General features: G+C 67.0%; 2 protein-coding genes across 5 annotated transcripts; both read left to right on the forward strand.

The window, feature by feature from the left end:
• Window positions 1–1,581: 1,581 nt before the first annotated feature.
• On the forward strand, window positions 1,582–12,424 carry KCNN1 (potassium calcium-activated channel subfamily N member 1). Of its 2 annotated transcripts, none has more exons than XM_065858363.2 (10): window positions 1,582–1,908; window positions 6,409–6,524; window positions 7,573–8,007; window positions 8,082–8,177; window positions 8,257–8,675; window positions 10,682–10,823; window positions 10,906–11,016; window positions 11,106–11,233; window positions 11,889–11,958; window positions 12,058–12,424. In XM_065858363.2, exons 3-10 carry the CDS (start codon window positions 7,630–7,632, stop codon window positions 12,310–12,312), a joined length of 1,599 nt encoding a protein of 532 aa, XP_065714435.1. In that variant the 5' UTR covers window positions 1,582–1,908; window positions 6,409–6,524; window positions 7,573–7,629; the 3' UTR covers window positions 12,313–12,424. The 2 variants fall into 2 exon arrangements, with proteins under 2 accessions (XP_065714435.1, XP_065714434.1); XM_065858362.2 differs by lacking the exon at window positions 1,582–1,908 and adding an exon at window positions 2,440–2,626.
• Window positions 12,425–15,228: 2,804 nt separating this feature from the next.
• OCLN (occludin) lies at window positions 15,229–23,575 on the forward strand. 3 transcript variants are annotated; one of them, XM_065858364.2, is made up of 10 exons: window positions 15,882–15,945; window positions 16,832–16,877; window positions 17,038–17,129; window positions 17,253–17,949; window positions 18,963–19,121; window positions 20,987–21,150; window positions 21,228–21,416; window positions 21,490–21,661; window positions 22,965–23,006; window positions 23,128–23,575. In XM_065858364.2, exons 4-10 carry the CDS (start codon window positions 17,263–17,265, stop codon window positions 23,227–23,229), a joined length of 1,515 nt encoding a protein of 504 aa, XP_065714436.1. In that variant the 5' UTR covers window positions 15,882–15,945; window positions 16,832–16,877; window positions 17,038–17,129; window positions 17,253–17,262; the 3' UTR covers window positions 23,230–23,575. The 3 variants fall into 3 exon arrangements, with proteins under 3 accessions (XP_065714437.1, XP_065714436.1, XP_071655858.1); XM_065858365.2 differs by lacking the exon at window positions 17,038–17,129 and having other exon boundaries at window positions 15,229–15,945; XM_071799757.1 differs by lacking the exon at window positions 15,882–15,945 and having other exon boundaries at window positions 16,312–16,877.
• Window positions 23,576–23,719: the final 144 nt, after the last annotated feature.

Consider the following 23,719-nt stretch of genomic DNA (forward strand, 5'->3'; position numbering starts at 1 on the left):
GGATTAATGGGGGAATCCCTCAGTGGGGGGGGCCTGGACACCCTCCTCAGTGTACGGGTGGGGTTAACGGGGGGGGGGGAGGGCAGGCTGTCCCCCCCCCCATTGCAAAGGCGGGTTGTGGGGGAATCCCGTGGTGCAGGGAGGGATCCCGGCACCCAGGGGATTAACGGGGGAACCCCCCTCCCGCTGCAGCGCGGGGGGGTCCCGGTGTCCCCTCCCCGCAACAAAGCGGCTACGGGGGAGGGTCCATGCCCGCCGCGGGGGAGCGGAGAGGGGAGGGATTCCCCGCCCCACCCCTCCGGGGATTCCCCCCCCCCTCCGTTCCCCACTCCCCCTGTTCGGGGGGGCCGTGCGCAGCCCGCGGGGGGGGGGGGTTACCATGGCAACGGGCTGCTCCGCTGCGGGGGCGGGGGAACCCGCGGGGGGGGGCGGGATCCTCGCAGCATCTACGCAGCCGCGCAGGGCTTGCACCGGGCATCCCCCCCGCGGCCCCCCCTGCACCGGGCATCCCCCCCCCTGCACCGGGCATCCCCCCCCCGGCCCCTCCCCGTGCACAATGCCAGAGCTCTGCAGAACACACGCTCTGCACCACGCCCCCCCCCGCGCTGTGCGCACCCCCTGCACCACGCACCGCCCCTGCACCACGCACCCCCCCGCAGCGTGCACCTCCGCCGCCCCCCCCCGCACACTGCAGCAGCGTGCACCCCCCCTCCCTTTGCACAACACACAGCACAGCCCGTGTGCGCACACCTACACACGGGTGCCCTATAGCTGTGCATACAGCGCCGTGCGCCCTCCCGTGCTCCCACACCCCCTGCACCCCCCGATGCACGCACTGCTGTTTGCACCCTCAATACAGCCCCCTGTGCACACCCCTTTGCACAATCCCTGTTCGTGCCCCCCGTGCACACCCCTTTGCACACACTCCCGTTCACACTCCCTGTGCATTCCCCGCTGCCCACCCCCGCGTTCACACCCTATTCACACACCCCCCCCGCCACTCATGCCTTTGTTCACACCCTCCTGTTCACACCCTTGTGCACACCCTTGTTCACACTCCCTGCGAATTCCCCGTGCCCACCCCCCCGTTCACACCCCCATGCCCACCCCCCCATCCTTTGTTCACTGCACAGCCGCATCCCCGCGCAAATCCCGCTGTGCACGCACACACACACACACACTCTGACACTCACGCAGGGCGCTTGCACACGCGTGTGCCCCGCAGCCTGACAAAGGGAGCAGGGCAGGCTGCAGGCGGGTGGGCAGCACCCGCACCCCCCAGCCCGCGCCGTTGCGCACCAAATTTGGGGGGTGTCCCCCACCCCGCGCCTGGGGGTACCCGCTTCCCCACTGGTGACAATCGCGTACCCGGGAGCCCGTGCAACCGCGAGGGGTGTGGGGACCACGGTCCCCGTGGGTTTTTTGGGTGTCACCGGGGGCTCCCGCGGGGACCGCGGCCGGGTCAGACCCACGGGTGGGCACCGGGGCGGGAGCGGCGTGGGCGCTGGGGTTGGCACGGGGCGGGCGAGCGCCCACGTCCCCGCAGATGCGGCAATTAAAGCGGGGGAGCCGGCAGGCGGCTAAATTTAGCCGCAGACAATAGCTGCGGTGGCCGGGGAGGAACCGGGGAGCGGGTTGTGCGCGGCTGCGCGTGTGAGCGGAATAGCAAACGCGGCCGCCCCGGCAGCCCCGCTGGCCGCTGCGCGCTGGGGAAACCGAGGCACGAAGCGGCGGCGTGGGGCCAGGCGGGAGCGCGGGCCCGGAGCCGAGGCACCCGGCTGCCCCCGGCCCCCCGCTCGGCCGGTTGTGCCGGCGAAGCCTCCGGGCAGCCCGGGGTCACCGCACGTGTCGCCGCCAGGCCATGGTCACCAGCGCCCGAGGGGAGCACAGGCCGGGGGCTGCCTGCAGGTAGGTGCGCTGGGGGGGGCGGTGGGCTTGGGACCCCCCCCGCGGGGACCCCCGTGGCTCCTGGGGACCCGCTGGTGCTGGGAATTCCCCGGATTCCTGGGGATTCCCTGAGCTCCTGGGGATCCCCCTGCTCCCGGGGACCTCGCGGCTTGTGGGGACCCCCTGGCACAGATGGAGCAGGGCGGGGGGGGATGCCCGGGGGCAGCGTGGCTTTTTGGGAAGGGGACACCAAAGGGGCTGCCCCGAGGGCACCCCGGGAGTCTGGGGCAGGCGGGACCGATTCGGCTGCCACTCCTCCCACTCCCGCGCACCCCGCAGCCCCCGGCGCGGTGGGGAGCGGGGAAAGGGGGGGCCGGATTGGGGCGGTGGGGTGCGGGAGGCAGCCCCAGGGCGGTGACAATGAGGACGCGCTGGGAGTGACTCTGCCGGGCTAAAAATATCCCCCTCCCCCCGTCCTCCGCCAGCGCCGCGGCCTCAAGGTCACTGCCCGCCGTGGCGGGGCCGGGGGGGCGCGGGGGCGTGGGGCGGGGAAGCCCCCGGCCCCCCCTGCGCCGCGACTCCCACACGCGCCCGGGCACGGCCGCTGTCGCTGCTGTCGCCTCTGCCGCTCCGCCGCGCACAGAGCTGGCGGTGGCCCCCGCGGCCCCGCATATGCCCCCGCCGCCCCCAGGGCACCCCGGCTCGTCCCGACGCTCCCCGTAGCGCGGGGCCGTGGCAGGTGAGCAGGAGCATGGGTGGTAGCGTCGGGGACGCCGAGGGTGGCTTCCCCTGGCCGTGGCTGGGGGGACACCGGGGACACCCTGCCGGCTGCTCCGGGCAAGCCCCAGCTGCCAGAGTGAGGGGACAGTGGGGATTTTGTGTGCTCGGGGACAGCGAAGGCGTGAGGTGGCAAAGGGGAGCGTGGCTGAGCGGGTTGAGGCGCTGGGGGACATCAGTGTCCCCACTGATGGGGTCTGGCTGGCGGGACGTGGCTCTGGGGTGGCTCTGGCTGGGGGAACCAGCCCCGCGCTGCACCCAGCTCGGCACCCACTGAAAACGGGGCACTGGGGCCGGTGCCACATGTGGTGCCGTGGCCGTGCGCGGTGTTTGGGTCCTGGTTCTGGGGCCGTGCGCGGTGTTTGCTGGTGCAAAGTCCGTGGTCTGCACTCGGGGCTCCCGGCGGGTTCTGGCACCGCGTGGTGCTCGTGGCCTCGACGTGCCGGGGAGTGCCCGGCGTGTGCCGCGGTGCAGCCATCGAGGCCATGGGCGCGCAGTGTGGGGGCCCCCCTGCCCCTCCTTGACCTTCCCCGTGACCTTGGACAGCCCCTGGGGACCCTGCGCCGGGCAGTGGGCTGCGGTGGCTGCGGTGACACTGTCACAGCAGCGGGGACCACCAACCCGTGGCGGTGGAAAGAAGGGGTCTCCAACGGTGCTTGCAGGGTTCGGGGTATCCCCCCTCCTTGAGAGGCTTGTGGCAGTGCCAGAGGCAGCAGGGACACCCGTGTGCCCCCCGGCCAGCCCCGCCGGGGGGTCCGTGGTGACCTGGCGGGGCAGCCAGGCGAAGCGGCTTTGTCCTTTGGCTGAGCCGAGCTGCATGGGGGAGGCGGCGGGCGAAGCCGGTGCAGTGGCTTTGTCTGGGGACGGCGATGCAGTGGCGGCAGAACAGGGCGTGGGGAGCACGAACCCCCCCAGACCACGCTGCACCCCCCACCCCAGATCCAGGCACCGCTCAGTGCCACGCGGGTAGGGTGTCCCCGGTGTCCCCCGCCGCGTGTGCCCCCCCGAGGGAAGGTTTTTCTCAGGGACACCCCGGGAAAAGCCGGGGATTCCCCTGCGTGGCAGTGGGGCTGGAGAGGTTCGGGTGTCCCCGTGTGTCCCTTTGTGTGCGCCAGCCCACGTGCCTCCCCCTGTGCCATGGGACCCGCAGACACCCCATAGCCCTGTGGATGGGAATGGGCCAGATCCTGCGTGGAGCAAATCACCCCAGTGCCAAACTCTGCCCCTTCGCACAGGCCCTGACGTGCCAGGGTGGACATGGGGTGCCCAGGGGACGTGAGCCCAGCTGGTGGCATCACTAGGGGTCCCACGGTGACAGGGCTTGGCTGAGATGTCCTGGTGCTCTTTGGGAGCCCAGTGGCCTCGTACCGATGGCTCCGCCAGCCCCAGGGGGCTCAGGTTGTCCCGTTTCCCCCCAAAACCACACTCGGCCCCCTGCCCTCAGGGGACAGCGGTGGTGGCACAGCCCCCCCGTGCATCCCCGTGCCGGCGGGTGGGCAGTGGCGTATGCGGGGGCTGGGGGCTCCTGCCGGCACCAACAGATGCTCTCCAGCCTGGGACATATGGCCGGGGCTTGGTGGCAGCAGGAGCTGCGGCCGCCCGAGAAACCGGGGCCACCGCGGGGGATTTGGGGGGGTAGGGGGGGCCGCAAGGGGCCTGACGCACTTTGTGCACCCAGCAAGCCCAGAGCAGCCACGTTGGCTGTCAGGGAGCCCCTGTGACCCCGGCTGGGGGGCACAGCGGGGGTGTCACCGCCCTGGGCACCCCGTCCCCGGCACCGTGGCGGGGGGGTTCCCCGGTTCCCCGGCCCCTTCCCCGTGGTACGGCAGCGGGATGGTGGCCGTGGCACCCAGCTGCTGGCACGGGGCCTGTGGGCACAGCCCCAGTGGCAACCACAGCCCCCCCAAATTCCAGCCCCACCCTCCCCGGGACCGCGATTCCCCAGCAGGAATTAGCGAGTGGGTAATAAATAAATCACCAGCCGGGAGCCTTTCGGCCGCCCGCCTCTATTTTTAGCTGCACCCTCCTCCTCTGCAGTTGCTCCCAGGCAGCATCGCTGCTCTGGGGCATGTGGGGAGCTGGGGGGGGTCCCACTTGGCACCCTACACCCCCCCCAGGGCACCGGGGGCTGCTGCAGCCTGGCTCTGCGGGGGTTAAACCGCGTCCCCCTGCCCATGTCCCTGCCCTGCGTTCCCCTGGGGACACCTTTGCTGTTTCCCCGTCACCCCCCAGTCAAGGGTCCTTCCCCAGCCCACGGCACCCTGTGCCCCCACCCCGCCGGGGTGACGAGACGTAGCGGGTCCCCATGTCCCAGCGCCGACCGTGGCGGCGGGGGCGGCGGGAGCACCCTGCGGCCGTGCCGAGGCACCCGGGCTGCGGCGGTGGGCGTCCTGCTGCCGCATCACCGCCAACCTCCCGGCGCGGGAGCTGCCGCGCGCGGGGACGCTCGGGGCCGGTGCTCAAGGACAGGCGGTGGCCGTGGCCTGGGCAGCAGGACCTGCGGTGTCCCTGTCCCCGTGATGTGGCCGTTGGAGGACCGCGCTCGGTGTTCCCGCATCCTGCCTGAGCATCCTTGGGGATGCAGCCACAGGCTGCGGTGTCCCCATAGGGACAAGGGACAGGGACCCCTTAGGGTTTTGCTGTTTTAATCAACCCTCTGGGTGCTGAATCCTGCCAGAGACGTCCCTATCGATGGCCTGACAGGAGGAAGATTTAATAAGGCCCATTTAGGTTGCCATCGATAGAAGCTATTAGTGAAACGACCACAGAGTGATGGTTAATAAAATATTTACTGGCATCCGTCTGGGAGGGCTCTGGGGGTGGCTTCACCCACCCCGTTCGAGGTGCCAAAAAGTTTACGGGGCCGCGGGGCGAGCGCTCTGCCCCGGCACGGCTCCGGCATCACCGTGGTGAAGGGGGCCTGGTGGGAGCGGCAGCCCTGGCAAACCGCGTCCCCTCCGCCCTGCCCGCTGCCGCGTTATTTTCCTCCCCAACCGAGTATTAAAAAAGAAATCGGAGCCCATTTTCCTGCCATAAATTTGGCAGAATGGAGAGAAAATGATCTGGCCCTGGAGAGGAGCCAGCGGCCCCGGAGCACAGCGGGGAGCAGCTGGGTGCCGGAGCAGCCGTCGCTCCCTCCGGCGCAGGAAAACGTCTTCCCAGCTCTGCTGCATCCCTTGGGGGACAGGGTCCCAAAATCCTGCTGTCCCCCCCCCGCTGGATGAGGGGACACTGCTGGTGGCAGCCGCTTCCCAGGTGTCCCTGCGCCGGGGGGGACGCGGGCGCAGTTGTGGTGGGGGCACCGGTGCCGGTTGTTTGGGCTGCAGCGGGACTTGGGCGCTTGGAGGGCTGAAATGTGGGGTGCTGCCCCCGCTGGGGTGCAGCCAGGTGGGGGGAGAGGCTGCAGGGACCCCCGGCTCCCATGGCAGCCAGCTCTGGCCTGGTCCTCCAACCAGGATGGTGCTGCCAGCACCGCGGGGGGATTTTGGGGCCCTGTAGGGGGATTTTGGGGCCCGGTTATGCCTTCCTGTTGATGCTGGGGGGTCCGTGCTGGCTGTGACGGGGCTGTTTGTGCTGTGGGGTCTGTGCTCGCTGCCATGAGACCCCCACCCCCACCCTGTGCGATGGGGCTGCTGCTGCCAGGGGGTCTCTGGCACCATGGCCGATGGGGTTTGGGGACCCCCCTGAAGCTGCGGCCGATGGGGTTTGGGGACACCCCTGAAGCCGCATCTCCTCTCTGGGCAGGCGTGGAGGGAAGCCCATGGCACCCGGCCCCCCGGACCCCCCCTGCGCCAAGCCCCGCTCCCACAGCCCCTAACGCTCCGAGGGTCCCCCAAACCGGCCCCGGGGAGCCCCAGCAGGTAGGGGGTGCAGGGGGGCTGGGGACAGCTGCGGGTGCAGGGAGCTGCTGCGGTGGTTTGGGGGGTGCTGAGGGGTGCAGGGGGGTGACGGAGGGGGTGTTGGGGGGGGCTGCTGGTGGCAGCGTGCTGGGGGTGCATGGGGAGGATGAGGGGGCGGCTGGAGGGGTGCATGGGGAATGACGGGTTTTGGGGTGCAGAGGCCCAGCGCAGTGAGGGGGGGGGCGCTGGGGGTGTCATTTGGGGGCTGAAGGGTGCGCACAGGGGTGTGATGGGGGGGCTGCGAGGGGACGGGGTGCCCGGGGGTGTTTGGGGGTGCACGGGGGGGACTCGGCGAGGGGTGCCGGGGGTGTGACAGCCCTGGGGGGCACAGGGGGTGTCCAGGAGTGCATGACTAGGGGGGCGCGGGGAGGGGGCGTGGCCAGCGCTCGGGGGCGTGGCGACGGGCGTGGCGTGGTGCTCGTCACTGGGGGCGTGGGCGGTTTCCACCAATCGGGCGCGTCGCCCCGCCCACGCCCCGCCCCCGAGCGCTCCGGTCCCGCCGCCGCGCGCCCCCGGGACCGAACGGGGCTGCAGCGGCGGCGGCGCGGCCCCGGCGGCAGGTACCGGGCGGCAGCGGCGGGGCGGCCGGGCCGGGCGGGAGGGAGAGCCGGGCCCGCCGAGCCCCCCGGGCCCCCCGGTACTGGGAGCCACGGGGACGTTCGGGGGGCGGCGGGGGCGCGCAGCTGCAGCTCGTTACCGGAGCCGTCCCGGGGCCGCGGGCAGGGACCAGCACCGGGGGCACTGTGGAGGTGTCCTGCCCTCACTGCCCCCCCGCGGGGGGCTGCGGAGTGGGGGACCGGGCTGCGGCGGCAGCGAGCACCGGGCAGGCGGCACGTCCCCCGTGGGCAGGACACGTCCCCACGGGCAGGACACGTCCCCACGGGCGGGAGACATCCCCGGCGCGGTCGAAGCCGGCACATGGGTGCCACATGCCTCGTTAGGTGTCACCCAGTGCCAGGATGGCCATCCCGGTTCCCCCGGGGACCCGACACCGTCCCCTCTCCCGCAGGTCGCCCCCGCGCCGCTGAGCCATGCGGGATCGCCCGGTCCCCTCCCCGCCAGAGCCATGAGCGGCTGCCGGTACAATGGGGGGGTGGCACGGCCCCGGGGCCCCCTGAGCGCCTCCACCCGCACCCTGCACCCGCTGGAGGGGGAGACCCAACCACTGCGGCCCCGCCGGCCCCCCAGCCTCGAGGTGGTGGTTTCACGGCCGGAGCAGCCCGGGGGTCCAGATCCCGGCCCGACAGCGGCACCGGGGCAGGATGCGGCCAAGGAGCGGGGACGGGGACCCCGGAGGAACCAGAACATCGGGTACAAGCTGGGGCACCGGCGAGCCCTCTTTGAGAAGCGGAAGCGCCTCAGCGATTACGCCCTCATCTTCGGGATGTTCGGCATCGTGGTGATGGTGACGGAGACGGAGCTGTCCTGGGGGGTCTACACCAAGGTAGGCGTTGCGGTGGGTTGGTGAGGGGCCTGGGGGGGGTCCATCCAGGCTCACACTGCCCGCTCCCCTCGCAGGAGTCGTCGTATTCGTTTGCACTGAAATGCCTTATCAGCCTCTCGACCGTCATCCTCCTGGGGCTCATCGTCATGTACCACACCAGGGAGATCCAGGTGAGGGGATGCACTGGTGGGTGCTCGCCGGGGCTGCGCCACCCCAGGGGGTCCCACCACCCCTTTTCTCCCCCCGCAGCTCTTCATGGTGGACAATGGTGCCGACGACTGGCGCATCGCCATGACCTACGAGCGCATCTTCTTCATCGCCCTGGAGCTGATCGTCTGCGCCATCCACCCCATCCCCGGCCAGTACCTCTTCACCTGGACGGCGCGGTTGGCCTTCACCTACGCCGCCTCGGTGGCCGACGCCGACGTGGACATCATCCTCTCCATCCCCATGTTCCTGCGGCTGTACCTGATCGGGCGCGTCATGCTGCTGCACAGCAAGCTCTTCACCGACGCCTCCTCCCGCAGCATCGGCGCCCTCAACAAGATCAACTTCAACACACGCTTCGTCATGAAGACCCTCATGACCATCTGCCCCGGCACCGTCCTCCTGGTCTTCAGCATCTCCTCCTGGATCATCGCCGCCTGGACCGTCCGCGTCTGCGAGAGGTACGGGGGGCGCTCCCCACCGGGGCTCTCGCGGGGGGCGCGGGGCTGGGGTGCAGCTGAGGACGCACGGCGCAGACCCCAAGTGGGGCTTTGGGAAGAAACGAGGCCCCTTGGAGAAGAGGCCCCCGCTCTCTGGGCAGCGCCTCCCCACTGGGACCCTCATGGTGGCCACAATGGGTTTGCCAAACCAAAACCACTTGCTGAGGCGAGGTGTGGCAGCCAGACCCCCGAACTGCCCCCAGACCCCTCCGTGCCCCCCACCCCGGGATGTGGCAGGACCTGCTGGCAAGATCGGGGGGTCTTGCAGAGGGGACCGAGCCCTCGTGTGGAACGTGGCCCGTGCTCCTCAGCTGCGCCCGCTGGGGGGCCAGGGCCGGGGTGCCCGTGCCGGTGCCCTGCCCACGCTCGCCCCTTCTCCCCCCCTGGGACGTGCATTAACTGCTCTTATTTTCCCTCCCTGACCGCTCTGCTGCTCGCAGGGACAAACTGTGAGTCACCCCAGGGACGGACAGCGCATCCTGCACGGGACGTCCCCCCCACCCCAGGCTTGTGCTACCCAGAATTTAGGATTAGCTGCAGCCAGTTGGGCGATCAAGGCTCAGGGGGGGCTGCCCAGGCTGGAGCAAAGAGGCTGTGGACATGGAAAGGGGCTGGAACCCTTTTCCGCTTGGAACCTCAGGGGCTGCTTTCCACCCCCCAGCCTGGCCACAAGCTGGGGGTCCCCACAAGCTGGGGGTCCCGTTGCAGTGTGCGGGGGGGCTGGAGCAGGGGTCTTTCTGCCCCAGCTCTTGGGGTGCTCTCGGAAGGGTGGGCTTGCTGCAGGAGTCGCTGTGAGTCCCAGGGGGAGAAACCTCGGCAGGGATGGGAGCCGAGCGGGAAGGAGCCGCCGGATCCTCTGTGTTTCTAACCAGAGGCTCCCGCCAAGTCTCCAAAAGGCTTTTGCTCAGCTCTGGCGGTTGCTCCGCGTTTCCCCTCCTTACCGCGCACAGTTCGGGTGTGTTGAAGGAGTCCCGGGTGCTCCTGGGGAGGACAGGGGGACCATCATCCTCAGGTTGCCGGCCCTTTGGGTGCGGGTCCCCCCAGCTGTGCGGTGTCCCCCGGCATCACCCCGCTGCATCCCCGGATGCCGGCTGAGGTTCCAAGCCCAAACCGTGGGGCTGTGCCCAGGGCGGGCCTGGCAGAGGGACGCAGCAATCCTAAATTCCTTGCCGCACGCTTGAGTCCCCCCCAGCTCGCTCCCGGCTCCTCCCTTCTCTTTTCTCACGCCCCGGCACCCAGTTTTCCCGGCTCCCCGCTGCTCCCCGCATGTCCCTGTCCCACCGCCTGGCTTGGCCGTACCCAGCGCCCGGTCCTGCTGCTCCATGTCCCCCGGCCGGGCTCATCCCCTTGACCAGCAGGAGCCGTGTCTGGGGTCCCTCGGGGAGGGGGCGGGGGGCGCAGCCATCTGCATTTGTGGCATCAGCGCTGGCCACAAAGTCTCAAAGCACAGTGTCCCCTTCTCCCCCCACAGTGACACCCACAGTGGCCTTGGGGCCCTTTGTAGCTCTGGGTTTACTCAGCGGGGGCAGAGTCAGGGTGTCCCCTCCCCGGGCAGTCTGGCGGTGACACTGGTGTCCTGTGCTTTGAGAAAGTGGGGGGGCTGCAGGAGAATGGAGGTCACTGCCGTCCATGCGTGGCGGCTGCAGCTCCGCACCCGTCACCCCGGTATCTGCATCCAGCAGCCCCCCCCCGAGCCCACCCCACTCCCACAGCCACCCCAGGGCTTCCCCCCCCGGCCCAGTGCCTGTGTCCGGAGTGGCCATGTCCCCAGAGTGTCCTCAGGGTGTCCCCAGCTTCTTTGGGGTCCCACGTGCCAGCGGCGCGGTCAGGAGCTTGGGGACTCTCCCAGCTGCAGCCACCGGATGGGAAAGCGGCTAAAAACCGCGTGGCGAAGCCGGTGGCACCGTGGGGGGACGCGGTGGGACCGGGACCGCGCGGTGACAGTGGCTGCGCTCGGCCCCGGGCAGGTACCACGACAAGCAGGAGGTGACCAGCAACTTCTTGGGGGCGATGTGGCTGATCTCCATCACCTTCCTCTCCATCGGCTACGGGGACATGGTGCCGCACACCTACTGCGGGAAGGGCGTCTGTCTGCTCACCGGCATCATGGTGAGCGCTGGGGGGGCACATGGGCTGGCGGGGGGGCTCCCGCGCCCCCCGCTGCCCTCACCGCGGGGCTCTCTGCCCGCAGGGTGCCGGCTGCACCGCTCTGGTTGTCGCCGTCGTTGCCAGAAAGCTAGAGCTCACCAAAGCGGAGAAACACGTGCACAACTTCATGATGGATACGCAGCTAACGAAGCGGGTAGGACCCCCCTTCCCAGTGCTGCCCCCCGCCCTCAGCCACAATGCGGGACCAGCCGTCTCCATCCCTGACCCTTCTTTTGCATCCAGGTGAAAAATGCTGCTGCCAACGTACTCAGGGAAACGTGGCTCATCTACAAACACACCAAGCTGGTGAAGAAGATCGACCATGCCAAAGTTCGGAAACACCAGCGTAAGTTCCTCCAAGCCATCCATCAGTAAGTGCCAAACCTTTACCTGCTTCCTACCAGGAGGTTTTTTCCCCGTCGTGGCTCAGGAAGGAGAGCCGGGCGCTTCCCCCCCCTCCATGCCCGCGCTGCCTGGACCCCCGGGTTGGGAGCCAGGTGGTCCCTTGTCCCCTGTCCCCGCAGGGACGCTTTCCCAGCAGGTGGGGTCCCTGGGGGTACCCGGTTGATGAGGTTTGATGTGACCATGTCTGCTGGGGGCTGCGAGCCCCTGGGACCCTCCTGCTTTGCGGGGGGAACCGAGGGGCGCCCGGCTTGGGTTTGGGGGGTGAGCGAGGCGGGGGGTGGTGGTGCTGCGGCTGCTCTCGTCTCCCTGTGCTCTTCGTGGTGGTATTAAACCTGCTGTTGTGTTTTGTCTCTGTTCTGCCCCCTCCCTGCAGAGCTCAGAAGTAAGTCGCCCCCCCCGGGGGCTGCTCCTCTTCCTCCCTCTGCTCCCGTGTGCATGGGCTCAGCGCTGCTAAATTTGGGGAGGTGGCGGGGGGCGTACGGCGTAACCGCCCCCCCGCCCGGGGCTGGATGGAGGGGCAGAGGCTGCGCTTGCAGGGTGGGGGGGGCTGCATGCTGGGGGTCGGGGGGGCCGTGTGGGGGTGTCGCCGGCCTTGACCCCGCTCCCCCCGTGTCGCTGCAGGTTGAGGAGCGTCAAGATGGAGCAGCGCAAGCTGAACGACCAGGCCAACACGCTGGTGGACCTGGCCAAGGTGCGCGGCGCTGGGGTCGCCAGGGAGGGGCTGGGACACCCCCCTGAAAGATCTCCCATCGCTGACCACCCCCCGGTGTGTCCCCTTGGTTCCCGGCAGACCCAGAACATCATGTACGACATGGTCTCGGAGCTGCAGGAGCGTCACGAGGACCTGGAGAAGCGGCTGGGAGCACTGGAGAGCAAGATGGAGGCGCTGGGCCTGAGCCTGCTGGCGCTGCCCGGCCTGGTCAGCCAGGCCCTGGGCCAGCAGCAGCGCGAGCTCCTGGGGAGCTGGACCCCCCAAACCTGCACCCCCTCCCGCCCCCCCAGGTCCCCTTCCACCGCCCCCCCGAGCTCCTCGGACAGCGGGTGATGGGGTACGGGGGGGCGGGGGGGTCCCCCCTCTTTATGTCTGGCCATCGTGTGGCTGATTTCAGTAGCTTTGTTCTGTAAAGCCCTGTTATAAATTTCCTGCGTTCACTGTGCTGGCGTGAGGCTGGACCCCCCCCCCCACCCTCAACCCCGCCATGGTCCCCCCGATGGGTGGGAGGTGCGTCCCAGCCTCCTGGGGGGCTTTTTTTGGGGGGGGGACACACAGAGCAGCTGCTGTGCCAGGGCGATGGAGCAGCCCTGGGAGGGGAAAGACGAGGGGGGGCAAAGCCAGGAGCCCTGAGTGTTGTGGGGGGTCTGGGGGCTGCCCCCTGGGTGTGGGGGGTTGGAGGTTGGGGACAGGGTGGGGGGTGCCTGGGGTCCTGTGTGGAGTGGGGGAGCCCCCCCTGTGGTGAGAGCAGGGCTGAGCCCCCGGGGGTTGAGGATTTTTGGGGGGTGGAGGGGCTCTGTTGCTGGCTCTGCCATGAAGTGACCTTGGCGAAGTCACGTCACCTCTCTGTGCCTCAGTTTCCCCCATCTGTAAAATGGGGGGGGGGAGGGGGGGTGCGGCAGTACTGACCATTGAAGTGCTGTGATTCCTGGATGCAATATTCAGCCCGGACCCGTCTGTGGGGTGGGCGAGGACCCTTTGCTGGGACCCCTGTGACCTCGAACGCCCCCCCAGGGGCCGGTCCCACTCCCCAGTGGGACCCTCGGTGCGGGGGGGGCCGGGGGGGACTGAGGTGCACATTAAAGGAGGCTGAACTGGACACATCGCTCTGTGCTTGGGGCAGCGGGACCCCTGCCCGGACGGGGGACGGGTCCCAGGGGGTGAGGGGGGGTGCCCTGGGGGGTCCCCTTGCTGTGGAGGGTCCCCCCAACCTGGGAACCTTGCAGGGGGAGGATGGGGCTGGTGTTGGGGCTCTGACCCCGCCGGGGGGTGCATTGGGAGGGCTGGAGCTCACAGCCCCCCACTTGCTGGCACTGGGGCAGGTTTGGAGGGGCCATAGCAGATGGCGGCTGTTTTGGGGGGGGTGATGGGGCTGAGGGTGCCCCAGGGTCCCCACACAGAGGAGGATGCGGCTCTTGGGGTGGCACCATGCAGGGTGGGGGCTGTGTGGGGTGCTGGGGGGGCGCAGATCCTGCCCGCACGGGGCCCCCGCTGTGCCGTGGGGCGGCGCGTGGCCGTTAATGTTTAACCGCTGGTGGCTGTTGGTGACCGGCGGTGGTGGCGGCGGTGGCCGAGGGACGTCACGGTGAGCGCCGGGACCGCGTCCCACCATGAGACGGGCAGGTAATGCTGGCAGCGAGGACGGGGGGACACGGAGCCTTGGCGCAGGTCCAGCAGCACCCGCGGGGTCCTTGGTGGTGGCGGGGATGGGTGGCAGCGATGCCATGGGGGTCCCTTCCCCTCCTCCTGCCCGAGGGGCTGCAACAGGTCCAGGCGTCAGCAACACCAGCGGCTGCTTTCGCACTTGCCCACGGGCCAGGATGGGGTGGCAGCAGGGGAGGTGACATCCCTGGAGCTTGCTGACATGTCCCCATGGCAGTGCCACAAATCCCCGGCAAACAATGGGGAGGGAAGGCGGCTCAGGGCCAGGCTGTGAGAGTGAACCGCAGGGGAAACTGAGGCACACGGAGAGGGCTGGGAGCACCACGATCATCTCCCCTCGCTGCAGGGTTTGCTCCCGTCCCTGCTCAGCTCGGGGCTTCGCTCCCAGCGGGGCTCAGCCCGGAGGCGGTGAAGCGGAGCAGCCAACGGGTGCACCCAGGGGACCCCCGTCACCCCAAAACTGCTGGGAGCCAATGGCCGAGCCTCCCCGCCCTGCCAGAGAGCCTGGGCTGCCGGGTATGGAGCCGGGCACGCGGTGCTGAGCCCCAGGGTGGGCTGGGGGTGTTCGGCCCCCCCTGGCCTCCATGAAGTCCTCATGTCCTTCCCATGTGTCCCGAAGGCTCCGCCAGCCCGCGCCAGGCACGTCACCTTCAAGGTGCCACCACAGACACCCCCGGGGAGGGTTCCCCACACCAAGGAGAGGGAGAAGCCGGGGGTCAGGTCTGTCCCCCCGGCACTGGCACCCCGGGCACGCGCTGTCCCGGACTACGTGGTGTAAGTGACTCTCATGGGGATGCCGATGGCCATAATGTCACAGGGCCTTGGGGATCAGCGACACCCAACCCACAGATTCCTGCCTGGGGGTGCGGGCAGAGCTTTGGGTCTCCCTCCTGCACCCTGAGCCTCGTGGCTTCATGGTGGTGCAGAAAGTACCCGGCGATCCGGAGCCCCCAGCAGCGGGAGGGCTACAAGGGCGTCTTCCAGGACCAGCTGGCTGAGTACAAGGAGCTGCTTGGGGACATTCGCACCACAGAGCGGGGGCTCAGGGACCCGGAGGTGACAATGGGCCAGCGGCACCGACACACAAGCAGGACGGTGGGTCCATGGGCAGGTGCCACATGGTTTGCGAGTGGCGTTGAGTGTGATGAGTTCACTGGATTCTACGGGGACACAGGGTGAGCCTGGGGGGCTGCAGTGGATGGGGGGGACTGGAGAGGACACACAGACACCTGGGGGGCTGATGGGCACCAGCTGTGCTCGACAACACCCAGCAGCTGCTGGAAAATTAATGAGCAACAGCTTTTCTTCGTTACACCCTGAGTGAGGCTTTTAGCACACGGCACCTCTGACCCCAGCTCAGTGCTTGGCAGGGTCCCCAGAGCACCACAGGACCCTGGTGCTGGGTTGCTCCTGGCAGGATCTGACCTTCCTGAGGAAGCAGCAGCGCTGTGAGTACCTGAAGAAGAAGCTGACGCACATCAAGGCACGGATCCAGGAGTACGACTGTGACGCCCGCGACAGCACCGTCTACTTCTGAGCTTGCGTGCCCACCGGCACCAACACCGTGAGAGGGTGACCCCGGCGGGGACCCCAGGGGCTGGGTGCTGTGGGGAGGGGGTGATGCTGCAGGGATGCACCCAGTGCCCACCGAGTCATTGCACCCACCTGGGCACACAGAGCAAACCCACAGGCTCCTTGTGCTGCTGGTTTTGGGGTCCTCTGGGTGCTCTGTGCCCTGGGGGAGTCTGATGCCCCCCGGGAGCTGCCCTGGGCGCTGGGTGGGTGCTCCCTAGGAGCCAGGCCCTGAGCACCCCCACTTCAGCACATGTGAATTAGTGGGTGCAGCTGCAGAAGTGACCGGAACTGGTTTTAATAAAACGTGGTGATATTTTCGGGGAGAGCATCTCAATGTGCACCCGGGGGGACACCCGCAGCAGCGGGGGGGCAGCCGGGAAACGCGTCCCACCCCGGACGTCCCCAGGAAAGCAACGGGGGGGCCCGGAGAACAGAGCCCCGACCCCAAAGTCCTGCGGGACCGCGGGAGTTGGGGGTCCCAGCTGGGGGTGCCCCGCTCCGGGCTCCCCCTTATCCAGCCGCGTTCACTTTAACCGCTGTCCTCCCGGAGCCGCCCGGGCTGCGGCGCTGGGAGCCGGTGGCGGGAGCGGCCCCCAGGGCTCCCCCCCCGCATCCCACCCCTCCCCGGAGGCGGAAACCGGGGCCGGTCTCCAGCAGCGCGGATCGGCCGCCGTGCCGCCGAGCTCGGCTGCCATTTTAAGGTGAACAAAGAGGCGGAGGCGCGGGCAGGTGAGTGGCTCCGCGGCGGACGGGACCTCCCGGCACCGGGGGGTGAACGGGGGTAGGGGAGAGCGCACCGGGGTCCCCGCTCCCCGCCGCGCATGGGGGGTCCGTCCTTCCCCGCCGCCCCTGCGCGCACCTGTGTCCGCACCGGGATCCCCACCGGCACCGCGGTCCGCACCGGGATCCTCACCGAAGCCCCCAGCAGCACCGGCACCGGGGTCCCCGCTGGCACCGGGATCCGCACCGGTACCGGGGTCCACACCGGAGTCCCCAGTGGCGTCGGTATCGGGATTCCCACCGATATCGGAGTCCTTACGGGAGCCCCCAGCAGCATCGTCACCGGGGTACCCACCGATACCGGGGCCCTCACCGGGGTCTCCACCTGAACCGGGGCTCCCAGGGCTGCAGGTGGAAGGCGAGAGGCGGCCACTCCTCCCGGGGGAGCGGAGCTGCTCTGCTTACCCGGTGCCCCCGCAGCGGGGAAGGGACCCCCGGAGCCCTCGGTCCCTCGTCCCCCCCGCCGGCAGCGCGGTGCCCCGGGACACCCCAGCTCTGCTCCGGGAGGGGTCCCCGGTGGGGCGGGGGCGTCAAACCGCAGTCCTGGGGGTTAATCACCAGGACATGGTGGCTGCCACCCCCCCCACCCCTTCCTAGGGGCCTGATCCTGCCTGCTGAGCCCTGGCACTGCCGGGTTGGGTTTCCCACCAGGGTTCAGGTTTCCCCCGCGCTGCTCCCAGCTGTGAGCTGGGGGTCTTTACCGAGGTGGGGGTCTCTGCGTTGATTTGGGGGAAAAAAAACCCAAGAAATCTTTGAAACCCAATTTGCAACTTTTCGCCGGGGTGTTGCTGCTGCGCCCTGTGTTGTTATTATGGTTATTTTCTATTTAATCCAGGCAGATCTGCTTACGGAGGAACCCTCGGGGTCAGCACTAGCCTTGGGTAAGAGGTTTTCTGGTTTAATTAGAATTTAAACAATCCAATTCATTCAGGCGCTGTCTGGCTGCCGCGGTTGGGGGGGCCGGCGTGGCGGGGTCTCCTGCGTGGGGCAGGGCTGGGCTGCGACCGGCTCAGTGAGTCACTTCTCCTCCCCGTGCCTCAGTTTCCCCGTGAGCGGCGGTGACTCTGGTGGCGTGGCGTTGGCTCGTTGACGGTGGCGTTGGCTCGTTGACGGTGCCGTCGGGCTGGTGGCGGGTGAGCAAAGTCCCCGCCGGCTGTGCGGGGACGCAAACCCAGCAGTGCCGCCTCGCACAGCCGCGGCGCCGGCACCTCCTGCTGCGCGTCCGGCTCCAACCGCTCCGTCCGTCTCCCCGCCAGGTTCTCCACCATGTTCAGCAAGAAGTCCTATGATGGCCCCCCCACGGGCTACGGCCCCTCCACAGCCTATGGCCCCCCCATGGGTGATTATGGCTACGACTACGGTGCCCGCTCGCCCCCGCCGGGTTCCTACTACATGGAGGATGTGCCGCAGCACTTCTACAAGTGGACGTCGCCGCCTGGCGTGGTGAGGATCCTGGAGGCTGTGGTCATCCTGCTCTGCGTTGCCGCCTTCGCCTGCGTGGCCTCCACCCTGGCCTGGGAGTACAGCTACGGGGGAGTTTACGGCAACGGCCTGGGGGTCTACTACGGTTCCAGCTACTACGGTTACGGGAGCAGCTACGGATATGGGAGCTACTACAGCGGGGTCACCAACCCGCGGACGGCCAACGGGTTCATGATGGCCATGGCCGTGCTCTGCTTCTTGGCCCAGCTGGGGCTTTTCGTGACCAGCGTCACCAAATCCAGCAGCTCCCGCTCCCGGCGCTTCTACCTGGTGGTGATCGTGGTGTGCGCCGTGCTGGCCTTCGTCATGCTCATCGCCTCCATCGTCTACGTCGTGGGGGTCAACCCCCAGGCGCAGATGACCGGTAGTTATTACTACAGCCCCTTGCTGACCATGTGCAACCAGATCTACAGCACCGGCACCTACCTGAACCAGTACCTGTACCACTACTGCATCGTGGACCCCCAGGAGGTGAGGGTGCACCCCAGTTTTGGCCAGACCTCCCCCTTTTGGAGCCAAACCCACAGCACAGACCCCTTGCTCTGCTTCAAATGTGATGCTGCACAAGGGCAGTGCAAGTGGGGGAGTGTTGGTGACCGCGTTGGGATGTGGCCCTGGCTTTTCCTTTCCATTTTTCATGTTTCTGGTGGTGCTGTTTTGTGGTTGGGAGGGGGAGCAGGGAGTGGTTGCTGGTGATGGATTCCAGTCAGGGAGATCTGGGGCTGCGGGAGGAACCGGCACGAGCCGACTGCGTGTGACAGGGAGTTTCGGGGAGGGGACAAACTGTTGTCCCGACACAGACCCAGCGTCTGGTACTTTGGTCTCCCCGGTCGTAAAAATATTTGAACAAGGCTGGGGCAGGAGCGGGCAGCAAGTGCGGGGATGGGTGTGGGGTCACGGTGCTAGTGGGGTGCCAGCTCTTCCCCAAAACACCCGTGATGATGCTGGCCCAGTTTGGGAGCCCGGCGGGTCAGTGGGGCAGTGAGAAACCCTCCAAAGAAAGTCGGTCAGCCCCGGTTTCGGCTGGGGCTGGCGGGGATCCCGCACGGCACATGGGCTGGGACCGGTGCTGCCGGTTCCCAGCCGGCCGTGCCGCATTCCTGCGCCCTGAGCGGGGGGAGCCGCGGCTGCTCTTGCTCCACGCAAAGGCCGAGCGTGGCCTCATCCGTCCCTGATTTCGGTGCAGCCGCAGGGATCTGGCCCTTGGGAAACCGTCCTGTCTCTATGGGGAAATCAACCCCCGCCCTGTTGCTTGAACCCCAAAAGCTCTGGAGCTTTTGGCTCCAGCCCAGTTCCCTGGGCACAGGGGCACCCTGCTCCTCTCCCCATGCTGTGATGGGGGGTGAAACATCAGGAGCATTTGGGATGAGGGGAGCAATTCCCACTTGTGGGGGGCACCCAGACCCTAGCATGGCTGGGACCAGGGTCTTTGCCTCCCTGTGGGACACCCCACCCTGAGAACCCCCCCTGCTCCATCCCTCCAGGCCGTGGCCATCGTCTGCGGGTTCCTCATCGTCATCCTCCTCTGCCTCATCTGCTTCTTCGCTCACAAGACGCGGAGCAAGATCTGGAAATACGGGAAACAAAACATCTACTGGGACAAGGTGCCGGTGGCCCAGGAGGGTCCCAACGTGGAGGAGTGGGTGAGTCTGGGCTGGGGGGGGGTCTTTCCTGCCACGTTTTGCCGGGTTTGTGCCGCCGCGGTGCCAGATCCCGGTGTGTTTGCTCACCACATCCCCCAGGCGTGGTGTTATCGCCACCGGAGCAACGCTGTGCCCGGCGCTCGCCGCGTCCCTCCCTGTCACCGCATTTAGATGCCGTGGCTTTTCCCAGCTGGTACCATTCCCCAGCACCGTGAGGCTTTGCACAGGGTGCCAGACTGGGAGAACTGGTCTTAACCTCCCTGAAAGACAAACAGGGTGGGATGTGGTGGCCCAGGTGCCCGGAGAACTCAGGCTCTGGGTGCTGCCCCCTTCGCCCGCCCCGTGCCTGGGGACACCGGCTGGGAGGCGCTGCCCCTCGGTGCTGTTTGGTTTTGGTGCTGGCAATGATTAACTCAGCTCCATGGGGCCGTGCCGCCCCGCTGCTGGGGGCTTTGTTGCAACCAAGCCAGCACAGTTTGGGCTCCGAATGAATCTGGAGTGGTGACACCAGGATGTGTCCCCTCTGGGTGGGGGACACGCTGCAGTTCAGCCCCCTTGGGACATGTCCTGTCCTCGCTCAGCAGCAGCAAAGGACCAGCGTGTGCGCAGGGGCTGCATCCCTGTCCCCATTCCCATCCCGGTCCATGTGGGACTGGGGCAGCCCGGGGCTGCTCGGTGCTGGGTTCCCCCACTGAAGCACAAACATTCATCACATTTAGCCAAAACTTTCCCTCCAAACCCAGATTTGAGCACAAGCGCTGCTCTCAGGCCCCGGAGCTCAGCTCCGCGCTGCACCCGCGTCCCCACGCTTCCAATATTTATCTTTTCATTTTGCAGAAACACCTTTGTTCTGGTTTATTTATTTTTCATTGAAAGTCCCTCCCTTGCAAAGCATTTCCTGGCCCGCTGGGGGGGCAGGACCTCACGCACCCGCACTCCCCCTTGCCTGCCCCTTGCGGGGTCCCCGCTCTGCTGGGTGGGGTCACCCACTGGTGACACGTCCTGCTCGGTGGGGACGCAGAGCTGGGGAGGTACCAGGGTGTGAAACTCTCCTGGGACGCCTTGTTCCCTGTTTATGGGCAGGACCGCGATAAAGGGGTGACCTTCGAGCGGGCGCTGCCTCCGTCCCGCCGTGGCGCGGGGATGTGACTGTCCCCACGCTGCTGGCTGTCAACCTGGTGGCCCTGTCAGGCAGAGCAGCCCCCAATTAACGGTGTCTTCATTAGCGGGGGGGGGCAGGAAGCACTGAAGGAAGCGGCGTCGCCAGCCGGAACTCGCAGTTGACGTCCCCAGGGCCACCATCCCGGGCAGGGACCGGCGTCCGGCACAAACAACCCACAAAGGCCAGGAAGGAAGGGGGGGAGGGACAAACGGACGCCCCATGTCCTCCTGGAGGAGCCCTGGCCATACTGGGGCAGCAGCGAGGCTCCCAGGGGGGTGTCATCCTGGGGGTGCAGAGCTGGGTGCCAGGACCCCCCTGGGCTGTGCTGGTGTCCTGCTGGGACCCCCCATGGCGGCTCTGCACAGGGTGGCATCATCCCCTGTGACACTGGGGTTCGTGGGCACATCCTGCAGTCTCCCCCCTCCCCAAACGCTGCTCTGCCTGCCCGGGGGGTTCCCCCACCTTTTGTGTCCCTCCCACCCTCCATGGCCGTGTGGGACACCCCACTGCAGCTCTGCTGGGCTTGTCCCCCTCCTGTCCCCATCACTGGGCAGGATTGCTATGGCTGCTCTGGGGTGTCCCTGTCCCCATGCGACGGTGACCGGTGTCCCCAGTGCCTGGGGTCGCAGGCTGTGCCCTGCTCGAGGGGGGCACAAGCGTCCCCCCGTCCCGGCACAGGGCTGAGCGCCTCTCCCCACTGCAGGTGAAGAATGTGGCGGACGGGGCCAGCGTGCAGGACGAGACGGCCACGCTCGCCTACTCGGAGAAGCCAACCAGCCCCGTCACCGCTCCACCCTACAGCCCCCCCTCCTACAGCTACCCCCCCCAGAACGGGTACTACACTGCGGGGACCTACAGCAGCCGGGGGTGAGTGTCCCGGGGGGGTGGCAGGGCCCAGAGTGGGGACACCGCTGAGCTGGCTGATGTCCCCACGTCCCTTGCAGTGATCAACCGGACCGGGGGACCAGCACCAGCCCGGTGGAGGAGAAGATGCGGGAGCACCCCCCCAAACCCTCCACCCGGCGTGGCCGCCGGCGCCGCCGCAACCCCGAGCTGGACGAGTCGCAGTACGAGACCGATTACACCACGGCTGTGGAGTCTGGCGATGAGCGGGACCAGGACCAGTGGGCCAGGTGAGGGGGGACCCCTGGGAGCCCCCACACCCAAACCCTGCGTCCGGGGTCTGACTCTGCCCCTCTGGCACAGCCTCTACCCCCCCATTTCCTCGGACGGCGCCCGCCAGAAGTACAAGCAGGAGTTCGACACGGACCTGAAGCGCTACAAGCAGCTCTGTGCCGAGATGGACGGCGTCAACGACCGCATCAACCAGCTCAGCAAGCAGCTCGACAGCATCCCCGAGGACAGTCCCCAGTACCAGGTCAGGGCTCTCAGGGAGCCATGGGGACACTGCGGGCTCACCGGGACACCCTGGGGAATCGGGGGTGGATGTTGTGGGGTCTTGGGGTGCAGTGGGGTATCAGGATGGATTTTGTTGGGTATTGGGAATGGATGGTATGGTGTCTCAGGGATGGGTGTTGTGAGGCACTGGGGATGCTATGGAGCATTGGGTTTGGATGTTGTGGGGTCTTGGGATGCTGTGGAGCATCAAGGATGGATATTATGGGGTCTCGGGGTGCTGTTGGGGTATCAGTATGGATTTTGTAGGATATTGGGAATGGATGTTATGGCGTCTCGGGGATGGATGTTGTGGGGCATCGGGGATGGATGTTGTGGGGTCTTGGGATGCTATGGAGCATCAGGGATGGATGTTGTGGGGTCTTGGGGTGCTATGGAGCATTGGGGATGGATATGATGGGATCTTGGGGTGCTATGGAGCATTGGGGATGGATATGATGGGATCTTGGGGTGCTGTGGGGTGTCAGGATGGATTTTGTAGGATATTGGGAATGGATGTTATGGCGTCTCGGGGATGGATGTTGTGGGGCATCGGGGATGGATGTTGTGGGGTCTTGGGATGCTATGGAGCATCAGGGATGGATGTTGTGGGGGTCTTGGGATGCTATGGAGCATTGGGGATGGATATGATGGGATCTCGGGGTGCTGTGGGGTATCAGGATGGATTTTGTAGGATATTGGGAATGGATGTTATGGCGTCTTGGGGATGGGTGTTGTGGGGTCTTGGGATGCTGTGGAGCGTTGGGGATGGATATGATGGGGTCTCGGGGTGCTGTAGGGTATCAGGATGGATTTTGTAGGGTATTGGCAATGGATGTTATGGCCTCTCAAGGGTGGATGCTGTGGAGCATCGGGGATGGATATTGTGGGGTATCAGGATGGATTTTTTAGGATATTGGGAATGGATGTTACGCTGTCTCGGGGATGGATGTTCTGGGACCTTTGGATGCTGCAGAACATTGAGGATGGATGCTGTGGGATTTCAGGATGCTGCAGGACATTGGGGATGGGTTTTGTGGGGTCTTGGGATGCTGCGGGGCATTGGGGATGGAGACTGTGGAGCATCTGGGATGCTGCAGGACATTGGGGATGGACGTTGTGGGATCTCGGGATGCTGCAGGACATCGGGGATGGGTTTTGTGGGATCTCGGGATGCTGCAGGACATCGGGGATGGGTGTTGGGGGGTCTTGGGATGCTGCGGGTCACCAAGGACACTGCAGGGCAGCACTTACCCCGTTGTGACCCCCATTCCGTTCCCCGGCAGGACGTGGCAGAGGAGTACAACCGCCTGAAGGACCTGAAGCGGGTGAGTTGGTCTCGGTGACAGCCAAAACGGGGCTGGCTTGGAGCGATGCAGCTGGGGAGGGGACGGAAACCGCACCCCCCCCTCCCCACACCGCTGAGCCGGGCCCTGTGCTGCGTTTCAGAGCCCCGACTACCAAACGAAGAAGCTGGAGACCAAGACCCTGCGCAACAAGCTCTTCCACATCAAGCGGATGGTGAGCGACTATGATAAGGTGCGGGGGTAGCCTGTGCCCCCCATCCATGGCAGGATGAGAAAGGGGGGCTCCGTGCTCCCTCCCCCCACCCCTTCCAAAGACTTTGGTGCATTTTGTGCCTTTGTTTCTATAAAAATAACGAACCCAAGAGTCAAAGCCACCCTGGGATGTCGGTGCCAAGGGGGGGGGCTGGAGGAGCCACCCCCCCATAATATTTGCCCCCCCACTCCCGTGCCTTCCCCTCCCACACACTGGGGGCTGCGGGTCCCCTCCTGCTGCTGTAAATAGGTTTTTGGGGGGGGTATTTTATAAGGAACTGGCTGAAACTGTTGTTTTTTGGTTTTTTAATGAATAAACTGTATCTATTGATTTTAAACAGGAGCTGGAGTGAAAGGGGGCGTGGGGGGTGTCCTGGTGCCCATCTTGAGGGGGTGCCCCAAATTTCCCCCCCCGCTTGGTTCCCCAAAACCAGGTACGAGCTGTGCTGGCTCCCACTCCCCTTCGTGCTCCTGAGCCCGTT

The sequence above is a fragment of the Patagioenas fasciata genome, chromosome 27 (genome assembly GCF_037038585.1).
Source record: "Patagioenas fasciata isolate bPatFas1 chromosome 27, bPatFas1.hap1, whole genome shotgun sequence".
NCBI lineage: Eukaryota > Metazoa > Chordata > Aves > Columbiformes > Columbidae > Patagioenas > Patagioenas fasciata.